General features: G+C 37.7%; 1 protein-coding gene across 2 annotated transcripts in view; it reads left to right on the top strand.

Moving 5' to 3' along the window:
* The first annotated feature begins 3,033 nt into the window (after positions 1-3,033).
* khdrbs3 (KH domain containing, RNA binding, signal transduction associated 3) overlaps positions 3,034-13,954 on the top strand; it is a 131,761-nt gene continuing 120,840 nt past the window's right edge. For both annotated transcript variants that reach the window (XR_006372686.1, XM_044137959.1), the window contains exon 1: positions 3,034-3,525. Coding sequence is in view for 1 of the 2 variants with exons in the window: in XM_044137959.1 (XP_043993894.1) it covers positions 3,435-3,525 (91 nt within the window). In the remaining variant the exon portion in view is untranslated. The remainder of the gene's footprint in view (positions 3,526-13,954) is intronic.

Consider the following 13,954-nt stretch of genomic DNA (forward strand, 5'->3'; position numbering starts at 1 on the left):
GTTGCTAGGCACAGACATTTTTAAAAAAAAATATCTTCTTTTGAAAAAAATCAAAAAGGAATAAATAAATAATAAAAAAAGTATTTTAATTTTAATTTTTACCATCTTATGTGTCTCACTGCCATGATTGCTAGGCAACAGGACATACATCAAGGTAAGGAAGACAATAAATGGGGAGGCCGGACCATCCAATTTTATATCTGTGTCAATGATAAAGGCCCCGAGTGGACCGAGATTACGGACATTATTACTACCATAATATTATTTGATTTTTGCATTTCATGGTTCATATCTCATTAAATCAATGAATACTGTTCAATCAATACTGTGTGTAACTCATTTAGTGTCTGAATGCATACAGTAAAGAAAATGCTTATGATTCTGTAATGTTACTGGTAGTTGGTGTAGTTACTGGACACAGTCCTGGTGTTGAGTTTCCAATTGAACACATTTGTGAACTAAGCTTCCTGATAAACCACCCGTACATGACAAACAAATGATATGAGTCTGCACATGTCTTGACAAAGAGGATATATACCTTAAAAAAATAAATAAATTTGTACCACTGTTCCCTTTTTCAAAGCTTGAACAGCATGCCTGATTTTGATCAACAAAGGCCACCTATAAGGCCTATTTAGCAAGAAGGCACCTCTAATAATTTCTGAGTAAATATTCATCTGCTGTTTGGGTCTGTCAGTGGTTACCAGAGGTCATAGTCACATTGGCACCTTGTGTTTCTATTCCGGTCTTAATTATATGCAAGGAAATGCAGAAAATAGCCTGTATTTGCCCTAAAACAATAAATGCCTAGTGAGTCAAAGTGTTTCTGTTGCTCATCACCGACATCTATTCTCACTGCTGTGTTTCTTGGCAGTGTTCCTTCAGATGCCCTGTGCTATCTGGAAAACGTCTCCTGAATTTTGCATTAGATAGGTAAAAACAAACCAAAAAACCCAATATGAGCTATCAAAATATTTTTTAAACTTTTTAATGAACGTAAAGAACAGTGTCGCTATTGTACTTTCTCATCACAAAAATCTGTTTCTTTAATTTAATTTTTGACAACTATCTTTCCAGATTAGCACATTTTTAAAACTGAAAAATGATTTCCTTACAGTTAATAAAGAAAAAAAAAAGAAAACATGTACAATATCATACAGCTCTTGCTCTCTGACTGATTAAATCAGGCCCTCAGTGTCCCGGAGCCTGCTCCTGGATGCTCTCCTGATGAAATTAAATATTGCACTTTATTTGATTTACCCTCTAAAGTACTACATAAACTATAATATCATTCCGCATTATTACCTAATGTTTCCCAGTGGGGCTGAGATTCAAAATGTACTTTAACTGGGTTTATTAGTTTAGCTGGAATTGTGCTCTCATGGTGCACAACAGCAGGAGTGAGCCTCCTTATTGTAATCTGCTGTTGATGGCTTTATTGCAAGGGAATGTTTGCAAACTTAGTTTTCTTTCTTTAAAAAAACCCACCTCTGTCCGCCAAAGTGTCTTTGGGACTGTCCTTGACTCTGGATGTTGACATTTTAGACCATTAAAACTAAGATTTTATAGCCATCTATTTACTACAGAGGGCTATCAAGCTTTGTTTGATGGATTCTAGGCTACAAATCTGAAACATTTTACAGCATAATCCTTAAAGCATAAGGTTTATGCTTAGTAAGCATAAACCTTATTAAAGTTTATACTGTTAAACATAAATGGGGAAATGTCCTCAAATTTGTATATTTTGAAGTTTCACAAATACTATCGCCCCTTATGGACCAGTGATGCTAATTAGCTTCATACCTAGCTTATTGTGAATACAGCCAAAGAAGTACATGAATACCACAAATGTTGGTTTATAAATATATTCCTAATGATACTATAGGAAGTACTTTGGTTCCAACGAGTGGCCGAAGTGTGAACTACAGGTGGTTCATTGAAACATCATCTCCAAAGATAACACTGTATTGATTTTGGCTGATAAACTCAGTAAAAAATCTTATTCTCGAGCTAGATTCTGTAATAAAAAAAAAAAACAAAACAACACATTTAGGCTTAATAGTTTCTTCTGCCACTGACTTATCAGTGGTAGAAGAAAAGTACATAAATGACCAAAATTACAGGTTAATTCTAATTTTGGGTTTGAAGCTTTTTAGTGACAACAGGCAACTAAGGGGTGTAAAGAGTAGCACTAATATTAATAAGTATGATGTGACATTTAGATAACACAGTGAATTATGGGCATATATTTTGATTGTGCAAAGTTAATCAAAGAATTACCTAAGATCATAAAAAATAACAGAAATGATAAGAAATAACCATGAGACATTTCATCACCTGTACACAATAAGATACAAAAGTAATGTGATACGGTATATACAATCTGAAATAATCTGAGCAAATAATGTAGCATAGCTGTTTAAATATAGCTACATTATTTGCTGATAGGTTGTTATTTAGTGCAACAACGCCAAGCATTGAGCCAAATCTACAATGGAGCAGTTATATGAGCAGGATTTGTAGTCTCTGGGTATGCAAAGCTGCTAGAGACAGGCCGCATTAGATTTTTAAAGAGATAATCACAGCAAGATGTGGTTTGGTTACGTTTCTCAGTGGTGCTAATTACAGATGTACAAAACACACAAAGATTCTTAATAATTCATACAAGAAAAATAATATTTGTTTAAACAAGAAAATGTATCCTTTTCCTATTACCTAACAATTACATGCTATTTTATGTTGCTCTTTCACATTAAACCTCCCAAAAATATTTTGAGGACCGTGGTTGTTGCAAAAATGCTCAAAAGGTCTAAAGGGTATGAATAATTTCGTAAGGCACTTTACCAGTTGATGCTAATTAGCTTCATAAGGTAAGCAAACCGGCAAAGTGAAGAAAAGAGGCTCGAGCTTCCTTGACCAGCATGAACCCCTTCCGAGACTTTCTGGCTGGGCTCGTTGAGTGACTGATAATGAGATGCTAATGTCCCCGAACAGCACCGCGGACAGCTCCCGGCGTGGCTCCGCCCCCTTTTCCACAGGCTGCGTGCTGCCGCCTCCGCCGCACTTCAGCTGCGGACACAACGCAGGGAGCTTCACAGAGCTCGTGGACCGACAGAGGCGAGGAGCGCTGTAATGTTGTGTCGCTGGGCTGTGGCGTCTGAGCAACACTTTGATGGAGTAACACCCGCTGCTGCCGGTTAAAGCTGATCATTTTTGGGTTTGGAAGAGAACGAGAGCGCGTGCCCACGAGGAGACTGAAAGAAAAAAAAAAAAATGCTCTTCTAGCGCGAGCGCTGACGGGTTCGCTTCACATAAATTCAACTTTGGAGCCATTATTTGTTTCCCTTCCTTCTTGTTTCTGCTTTGGAGCCTGGAGCAACTTTTGTTTTGACCTGCTGTCCGTTTGACTCGGAGCGTGAAGAGCCGTGGACGAGATGGAGAGCGAGAAGTACTTACCGGAGCTTCAGGCGGAGAAGGACTCGTTGGACCCGTCTTTTCTGCACTCCCTGCGGCTGCTGGAGCAAGGTAGGGGACCAATGGAGTTAGCGGCTTAGCGGGGGGAAAACCGTCTGTGCTGTTGTCACAGGGTTCATCTTTAACGCTCTTTAAGGGTCCAAAACGTTGAATTTCAAAATAATCTAAAATAAAATAATAATTAAAAAAAATCCATACGTATAGGTATCCCAAGAATGTTTTGCTTCGTCGCCCTTACACAGCTGGGCAATTAAGCGTCGTGGCTGTGTTGCTAAAGGTGAAGAAGCTGAAGAAATTACTACACAAAGATTTGAATTACTGCTTTAGTAGCCTTTATAGAGTTCGTTGTTCAAATGATGAAAGTTCAAAAATGCGACACAAATTGAACGTGTTTTCTCGGTATATTTAGTTTTTTTTCTAGGGTTCCTAGTTTGGAGAAGTACAAGGAATATCTAGATATGTTTTGTTTTCATAAAAAGACTATGGCTAAATATTTGCATTTTGAGATACTATCTAAAAGTTTCTTCCACTCACTAAAAATGACTGTTTTTAGTCTTGGAAAGTACTTTCATATATATATATATATATATATATATATATATATATATATATATATATATATATAGAGAGAGAGAGAGTATATAGCATCACGTTTTTCCCCATGCTGTCTTGGAATATGTTGAAAACAAATCCTCTTATTTCAAGCTATGTGTTTTTTTTCCCCCTTTTAATCTGAAGCCAGACAGGATAGTCATGCATTTATGAACAGGAGAGAGGAGCAGCGGCAGCTGTAGCTGTGTTCGCAGATACTCTCTTCAATCCACATTCCCAGCCCCTCTGATTCTGAGCTGTTGAAAATCTGCAATCATTTCTTGACAAAAGGCCCTCGTGGAACCCCTCGCATTGCGAGTGGACTGTTACATCACCTAAGTGGATCCTCAAGTACCACTCGTGGGCTTTATCGAGACTAGCAGGCCGCTGGTGGCTCTGGGAGCGACAGAAGAAGGAGTTGTAGTCTGTCAGCAGGCTTGTTGGGCTGTAATTAAGTCTCTGAAATTCCCCCCCTACACGCCTCCTGTCGCCGTTATTATTCTGACAGCTGTGTCTCCTCCAGTTCTCACACATGGAGACCTCTGGGGGTCCATAAAAGGGTTCCCCGGGAAAGTCGGGCGTAATTTGAATTTAATGTTGTTTAGTTTCTGGAGTCACTGGAGTTAGTTTCAGAATGACTTATCGCCGCGTTCCCTCGCCTGATCCTTCAGACCCGAGCCATATGGATGTTTCGCCTGGCATCTGTAGCCGATGATCTCTCTTATGATCTTGTTCATTATTGCGATTAATTGATGAGCTGTCGCGTGAAATGTCAGAGAGCTGCCAAAGAGAAAGGCCCGCTGTTCGCTTTGTCGAAGGACTGCAGAGAACATTGTAAAGTAAAACAATAAAAGACGCGCATCACACTGTTCAGAGGTGAAGCAGCGATATTCCGTTCACATGAGGTAAACACTTTAGTCAAAACCTCTTGGTTTGAAGTTCTGAACTGAAGTTCAGTTGTACACCACAAAAACACAAAATCTTATCAAAAAATCTGTTTTTGTCGAGTTTGTACTGCAAATACCTGCAAAAAACTAACATGCAATTAACTTTTCAGTAAGATATAGGAGCTTGTTCTAAGTCAATAATTCTTCAATAGTGATAAAGAAGTACTAGTTCCACTGGTAGATTCTTTTTGCTTGTAACATGGGAAAAATGTCTTAAAATGTCTATAAGTGGAACAAGTCATTTTTTAAATATAGATTCAGGAATTATTGACTTACAACAAGCTTCTATTTCTTGCTTGTAACTCAGTTTTGTCTTGTTTCAAATGTAAGGAGACATTTGAACTAGAAACTTGACAAAAAATACTTTGTGTTTTTGCAGTGTAGATCCTTGAAACTGACTCCTGGGTGTCCATACCATTTTCTAGATGTTAACTTGCTAATTTTTTCATATATTTAACACATGCAATGTAAGTCAATTTTTTTTCTAAATGTAGGTGTGTGAAAAGAGTAATCACTAAAAATAAAGAAATCAAAATAGCCCTCTTCTCCAGGACGTGACTCCGAATAGAAAAACATCAATATGACTTCAGTCAGTAGTTTTGTTAGTTTGATCCGTTTTTGGTATCATCGAATGAACTTTTTGAAGCTTTTTGCGCAGAAAAAGCTTCCAGATTGGGAAAAGGTTATTTTAAAAACCGCCTAACACGAAATGATTGCATAAACGTTGCAAAATTGTGATAAATTGTAGTGATTATGTCTATTTATGACATGATGTAACCTTTATTATAAATAAAGAAATTATCCCTGTTGCTACTATAATAGTATCACATATCGCTCTTCACTATTGGTTGACAATTTCACCCATATCAGATATTTAGTTCTTTTCACATTGATACAAAGACGAGTGAGATAACAGAGATGGATACTTTGAGGGTCATTCTGTTTATTATCTGTTCCTGCTGCACTCACTCCATTTATAAATATTTGCAAAGAGCAATTCTGAAGTTCCAAGTAATGAGGTTTAGTTGAACGTGAGTCAGAAATCCAGCAGGTTGTTTTAAAAGACACAGTAGTTTAAATAAATAAATAATGTAAAAATTGATGAAAGATTTAAGCAGCGCTGCACAAACAGCAGCTAAATTTAATATACTTCTAAACTAAAGGTGCCTGTTGTGCTGAATAATTGTAGCAAATCTTCAATGCACTGCAAAAACACAAAATCTTATCAAGTTTTTTTGGCTTAGTTCCTACAGCAGATATCTTAGTGCACTTGGAACAAGACAAAAATAACTTATATGTAACTTTTCAGCAAGATACATGAGCTTGACATAAGTCAATAATTTCTTATGTATTGATGAAAAATATACAAGCTCCATTGGCAGATTATTTCACTTATAACATTTGAAAAGTGTCTTATTTTAAGTGATATAATCTACTAGTGGAAATAGTCCTTTTTCATTGATATGAAGGAATTGTTGACTTAAAACAAGCCCTTGTATCTTGCCGAAGAGTTACTTGTAAGTTAGTTTTGTCTCATTTCAAGTGTAAGATATTTGTGCAAGAAGCTCGACCAAAAATACTTGGTAAGATTTTGTTTTTTTCGCAGTGCAGCCTTGCAGATTGTTGTCAGCGATGATTCCAAAGCTGTAGGATCTTGAAAAAAAGTTATTTTCTGTGTTTTTTTGTTTTGTTTTTTATACAAAGAGAAAATAGGAGAATTTCTTTACTTGGCCGATCAAACTGACACTGTGTAGAAACAGGTGGGGGAGAGAGAAAACTGTCATTCATGTTCTCTGACATCGAAATAAACAGGATTCAAATGGCAGCTGCAGACTTTTTATTTCTTTTTATGCATTTTATTTTAAAAAATCATATTAGATACAAATATCAGTCACAGCATCTGTGCAATTTAATAACAGAGATTAAAAACATCTTGATTAAAAATTTGGGATAAACATGAATGCTTACTCTTAGTGAAAACATTAAATAATTCCAATCCATAAAATTTTAGTTTTATTTTTTGGTGGATATATTTCTAATAAACTTGCTTCATTATTTTTTTTAGAGTCTGCTGTCCGTCTGGGGATGTGCAACATTTACAGCCTTAACACTTAAGGCTGTAAATGCTGTAGTGATTGGTATTATTTATCTATAATAAACACTTGTTCCCATTCAAATAAGCAACAAACAATCAGAATATCTATCTGTGAAAAGTATTATTTAACACATAAATCAGAGAAAAATGCAGTTTATAGAGAACCTTTCACCTCTTACAAAGGTTTGCATCAACCAGTTCTATTGCACTATGATTAGGTTTTGAAACGGGGACTTCTCACTAGAAATCAACTGTACAGGCTATTGTTTATGATATCTTGTGGCGTTTGTTGTATCACCGTACACAGTCAAAGGTCCTATGAAAACAATTACTTTTTCTAAAATAAAATGTACCCATTATGAAGTATGCTGCTTCACTACAACAGTTACAAACAGTAGATGCTTAACTGCAGCAGTGCTGGTGTTCTGTGTGTTTTGCACGTTTCTCTGCTTGGAGGATGACAAGAAAACACGAGCAGATCATTATTAAACTCATAACAAACTGAAGAGAAAGTCAGCTACTTGACAGGTGTGTAAACTCTGCATTTACTGGAACCAACAGAGGAACAATTGCACACAGGATGACTCATTCTTATAATGAACATTTTTTTCCATCATAATAAAAAAAGATAATCAGCCAGAAATGCATATAAAAGTGTACAGAAATATAGAAAAACTGGAAAAAGAGGTAAAAAGCATCACATGAAACTGCTCCAGATTTCAAAGGAACTGTCTCCTCTCTGTTTGGGTGCATGCTGCAATAACGCCTCTAATGACTGTGTGTGTATCAGTTGCAGATGGGAGTCTGGTTCCAAATGACAAACTATGGGTAATGCATCTTTCAGTAGCTGTTTCATTTAGAGTAAAAGTAGATTAATTTCACAGAGAAAGCCACATCAAATCATGCCGGTATTTGTTATTTAAATCTGGGTTTTCATATGTATGTTTTCGCTAAAAGCTCAGATCATCCTCTGACAGAAACAGTGTTGAAAAAACGGCATCCAACAACTGCTGACAAGCCTTCAGAGCAAGACAAAAAAAATGATCAAATACCAAAGAACAAGTCTGATCCAGAGCAAGTGAAGAAAAAAAAAAAGGAGAGAAGTCATTGCCTTTTTAAATTTAAAAAGTTATCCGTGACGCATGTTCTTCACGTTTCCCTTGCAATAAAGTTGTTGTTCCCACTGGAGGTTTGGGTGGGGGGGGGTGGATGTCTGGGGCAAACACTTCAGTTGGACGCGGCGTCGGAATTAATCCATGACATTTCCTAAAGTAAGCAGAAGTCAGAAATTTGGCCAAAAAACTGTAAATACCGTTATCGCTCTCTTACACAGCAGATGGAGCACGATGCGGCTTAATAGAGCTTCTTCTCCTGCCATCTCGCTGATGAGTTCTGGCCTCGATTAGCCAATTGGCTGGGGATGCAAGAAACAGGAGGGGTGGGAGGGGACGGTGGCCCGGTTACTCTGCTAACTTGTGTGCAAATAAGCAAAAGTGAGATTACCCTTGGACTGGAGAGGGTTCCATTCAAGAGAGAAAAAAAAAGAAGAGGATTGAGAAAAGTGAGGCAGGACATTGTGTTGGGAGCTCGGGGACGAAGCGTGCTGCTTTGATAAGTTTGGTGGCGTTCTGAGATCCCCTCTCCCATTCGCGGCGTATCTCTGCTCTGTGACAAGCCTCATAGAGTCGGCAGCAGGCACACGGAGCTGGAGGAAAAAAAATCTTAAGCTGAGAGAAGAGGGAGCAAAAAAAAAAAAAAAAACCCTCAGCAGCATACTAATGAAGAGCTTTCAGGTGTGAAAAAAAACAAACTGCGCAGCATAAGGTGCATTAAATTAATTCCTGCCTCCATGTAGGTCTGTAAATAACATTTATATCCTCCGTGTCAAACACTGATGCTCATTTATGACCCTCCAAAAAAAGCTTTTCTCCACAAATCTTGCTGTTGTTGGAGGAAATAAATAAAAACAGGGCCTGACCCGCTGCACGCCTTCTTCCCCTAACTGCTAAATAAGGCTGCTGTAGTTTATTTTTCTTTCTTCATACTAACTCAAAATGAAGCAAAAGCGGCAAGGCACGCTTTCTGATTGTGACAATAAGACCCGCGAGATGTAATGTGGCTAAAAGAACGTCCATTTGCTGACTTTGTGAAATTTGCGCCTGAAGCCGTGTCTGTGCAGCGAGCGTGGCAAGCAGTGTTTCAGCAGAGCAGCATCTCTGCATATATATGTGTGTGTGTGTGTGTGTGGAGGCATTCAGGCAGCTGTAGGTCACCTGCATTCATCTCAGTTGCATGCCTACAATCCGTGTCTAAAGCAAAAAAGATTACATTAGATCAACAACAGCAAGCGCTCAGCAGTTCTGCTAAGAATATATGCTGACTGTAATTTGGAGCTGAAGCAATTAATCGGGTTAAAAGTGATTAATCGACTTAGTAATTGATTAATCGTTAACCTGAGTATACAGACTTAAAACATGCCATTAACACACAGTCAGAGCAGTAATGTACCGGTAGCTGGAAGTGTACAAAAATATATACACTTTGCATTGAAGATAACATTAAATTCAGCTCATCGTTAGGGCTGAAATGATAAATCAGATTAATCGATTAATCATTGACTGGCATATAGAGACTCAAAAATCTGTGTGAAGAAAATATACATTTTGGGTTTAAGATAAAAAAAAAAACAATCTGGAAATATGTTCTACTCAAAACTCTAAAGTTTTGCTTCGCCTGATTCAAATTCTGGGGGGAAAAAATCTACTAAACACCTTCAAAAACATGACTGTCAGGTTAATTGGTCTCTCTAAATTCTCCCTAGGTGTGAGTGTGTGTGTGAATGGTTGTGTGTCCTGTATGTCTCTGTGTTGCCCTGCAACAGACTGGCAACCTGTCCAGGGTGAACCCGCCTCTCGCCCAGAACGTAGCTGGAGAGGAACCAGCAACCCTCCCAACCCCACTAAGGGACAAGGGTGAAAAGAAAATGGATGGATGGATACAATAATGATATCTGCTATTATACAAAAGATACAGAATGAACACAAAATGTAAGTGCTTTTTTTCCCAGAATGTTTTCTTCCTTTCTGTAACTGACCGTCTGCAGGGGCAGCTAGCATGCACGCTGCTGCTTAACAGAAATGTTAATTGTAGCTTACCAGAAGTAACTTTAAAATGTTGCATATAGAAAACGTTCAGCTGTCTGTATATGTACGCCATGTAGTTGGAGAAAAAAACCCAGGAACGTATCTCAATCTATAAGAATGGCATGATGAGAAATCATGCCAATTCCACCTTAAAGATTTGAGGTGGAGTTGAATTAGGAAATGTGTTTCAATTTGCTTACTTTTTTCCTTGTTATGTTAGCTGAGAAAAAAAATCTGTAATGAAATTATATTACATCTTGATTTTTTGTCCTAAAATTATTGCTCATCCAAAACTTGCAAGGCAATTCCACGGCTTGACTTTCCTCCAGACTTTGTTGCTCCTATTGGAGGCAGATATCTTGTGCCTAACCTTGAGAATGGACTCCCAGTTCCAGTATTAAATGTCAATTAGAGAGTATTGATCTTTGCTTTGTTATGCCTTTACCATCATGTTAATTGAAAGTGGTTTCAGTACAACAATATTATTGTTTATCGCAATAACTTCTTGGACAAATTATTGTCCAAGCAAAATTTGTTATGGTGACAGTATCAGATGAACTGAAGTGTTACTGTTACCTAAATCTGCTTTCTGTTGTTTGCCATTGAAATACAGATACACAAGAGATTTTTGGCTCTGATTTCTGTTTTTCTGGATGTGAAAATAAACAGAATAGGATTTGCTCAAACTGCAACAGAACATTAACATTTAAGTGTTTTTTTATTTGTTTCTGTTGAAAGAGAATCTCCCTACCTGGTGGATATGTCAGCTATTACTAAGCTTTCCTTTTCTTCCCTGTGCTGCAGCTACATTCATAATAACCCTAAAGAAAAATTGTAAAAGAAAGTTTATTTGTGGTTATGTTTTTTTTATTTCCGTTTTTGTTTTTTAAATCACGACTGGAAACCTTGACCAGCTTCAGTTGGCAGAAAATCACTTTACTGTGCTGCAACACTTGTGTGCCTCCACTGCTGACTTAGAAATAGCAAACACTTGCACAAACTTGAGGTAAATAAGATGCATTACATATCAATACAGTCTTACCTGTGCTTCTTTCTAAAAGCAAAAAGTTGTGTCTATTAGGTAAAATAAATGAAAAAGTTTTGTTGTTGTTTAGGAGTTGTGGCCCAGTTTGAACCCTATAAGTGAATTCCAACATGTACAGCTCCATGTTTTGTGCTTCTTAATTGGATAGTACACAGCAGGATCCCAGCAGTGTTTGCTTTACATAAATAACATGAACTAGTAAAGAAAAACAACAAATACATTGCCCCTGCAAAGGTGTTGGTACAAAAATAACCTGATAACATTTCCATCTCATCAACGTGTTTACCTATCAGCTTTTGCCCCTATGAGAACAAAGACAGACATTTATGCCATCGAAGCAATGCTTAGCATTGATAGTGCTATGCCGCTCAGCAAACACACTTTGACTCGGCTCACCGTGAGGTGGAGGTTAAAACACACCTACAGCCCCGAATCTGTCAGCGGCCGTGACCCGAGTCCCGATTTGACCTGCAGATGAAGTTAACCTGAACCCGCCAGTGAACTGTGAGAGGAGCAGCTTCAGAGGCACGCTTTGCATTTAGACAATTAGCAGAGCGCTGCTCAGCGGGGATGGGACCGCTGTGCAGTGTTTGCAGAGCTCTGTCTCCTTCGCAGCAGCTCCCGCTGGATTGCAGGGGTGAAGTGGAGGGCAGCGCTAATGCAGGCAGGCTCCAGCTAAAACACCTGACAGATACCCTGTTTGCAGATGCGATGAGCCCTGCGACGGCTCCTTTGATTTCACTGCTAATGCAGGGTGCATGTTCACGGTCATGATGGCAGCATGAGAGAGCTGGGGAGAAAAGGGTTTCACTCATTCGCCACTCTTATACAGAAGATCTACTTTTTACCGGACTGTTTCTGGGCGCTGTTTGTAACAAGCGGAAATGTTCGATTAGAGATTATGCTGGGGGAATTTTAGAAATAGTCCAAAACAGAAACTTTAACATATATGGTCATGAAAATTGATTCTGTGCTTATTGAAGAGGGGACAGGTTTTTACAAGGTTTTTTCTTCTTCCTTCTCCCTTTTCACGCATACATTAGTAAGAGTTGTAAGAGAATGTGTTTGTGAATTGACTGAATCAATCAATCAATCAATCAATCAATCAATCAATCAATCAATCAATCAATCAATCAATCAATCAATCAATCAATCAATCAATCAATCAATCAATCAATCAATCAATCAATCAATCAATCAATCAATCAATCAATCAATCAATCAATCAATCAATCAATCAAGTTTATTTATACAGCCATTACAGCAACAAGGCACTTCAGAGTGCTTCACATCATAAAAACAGAAAAATACAAATTTATGAAAGAAACCAGTCAACACCTGAGGCTTCATAACATGGACCAGGTTCAGCGACGGTGCAGTTGGTTCACCCAGTTAAGTGCCTTAACTATAAACCTAGCTTCATCCGTCTTTACTGTCACTATTACTCCTGTATAAAAAACTAAATTGATAATAAATAAATCACACTTAGCCTGGTGGGGGGAAAAGTTTACTGGTGGGACACCAGTAAAGTCCCACATTAAAAAATGTAGCACATTTTTTAAATGTGCTACATTTTTAAAAAATACCTTTCTTTGAGGGAAACCCTGTACACCTAAAAATAAACCTTTTGTTTGGTCATAGGCATAAATCCATGTAATATTTGTAAGCTAATCCGTGTTGGCCCAAATGAAACATATTTAGCCAATAATGTGATAGAAACATTACTGTTTTATGGTGGTCCAGTCTTCTGAGTTCAAAGTTAAGGTCCCAGTAGCCGAGGGAGGACTGGACAGGTCATGTAGGGGGCGTGGCTGTAATATTCTTGCAGTAAGCAGTGAGCTCTGTTCATGTTATTTAGGAATTGTAAATATATATTTCTGTTAATTCATATAAATTCCTGAAATTTGATGGGATAACTTTGAGATTGAGGATTCCCAGAATTTTGCAGCCTTACCTGTAGCTAAACTAACATACTGGTTATCAACAAGGTGCTTTAATCTGACCTTATATGACTGTAAACAAGCCTTGAATCCTAAGTTCACCCAGATAATAACAGTTGAAATCCAAAAATGTAACGATCTGACAGATGTTCTTTTACACAGCTCTTCCTTTTTCTCTTACGTCCTTAAATAATTCTTCTAGATTATTTTTTCTTCTCTTATGAATTCCATCTGACAGAGTTATTTCATTCCTACCATTTCACCCTCGCACATCTGTCTTTTCAGGATTTTACTGAAATTGATATCAGAAGTCAGTCTGACAGATAAATGTATTAAATCAGTGTAGGTTTTTAAATGTGCTACATTTTTAAAAAATACCTTTCTTTGGATACTAATCCGAACAAAACTGTGAGTGAAGCAGCGAATGCAGCTTGTTAAACCAGCAGAAGTCAACAGAAAACCATGAATGTTATAGTTCTCATTTCCTAAGACTCAAAATCCAATCAGAAAACTTTTGTCATAGAGCTGCTTCCTAACTAGTTCCTATGTAATTTTGATCTTTTTTTGAGAAAGCAACGTAGAAAGATGGCCTTGACATTAATATGTGGTAAGTTACCCAACAAAGAGCAGAGAAAGATCCATCTTTGTTACACGATGTCTTGGCAAAGTATTTACACTGCTTGAACTTCTTACATTTTGCTATGTTATGTGTAATAGAC

Source organism: Gambusia affinis, linkage group LG14 (genome assembly GCF_019740435.1).
Source record: "Gambusia affinis linkage group LG14, SWU_Gaff_1.0, whole genome shotgun sequence".
NCBI lineage: Eukaryota > Metazoa > Chordata > Actinopteri > Cyprinodontiformes > Poeciliidae > Gambusia > Gambusia affinis.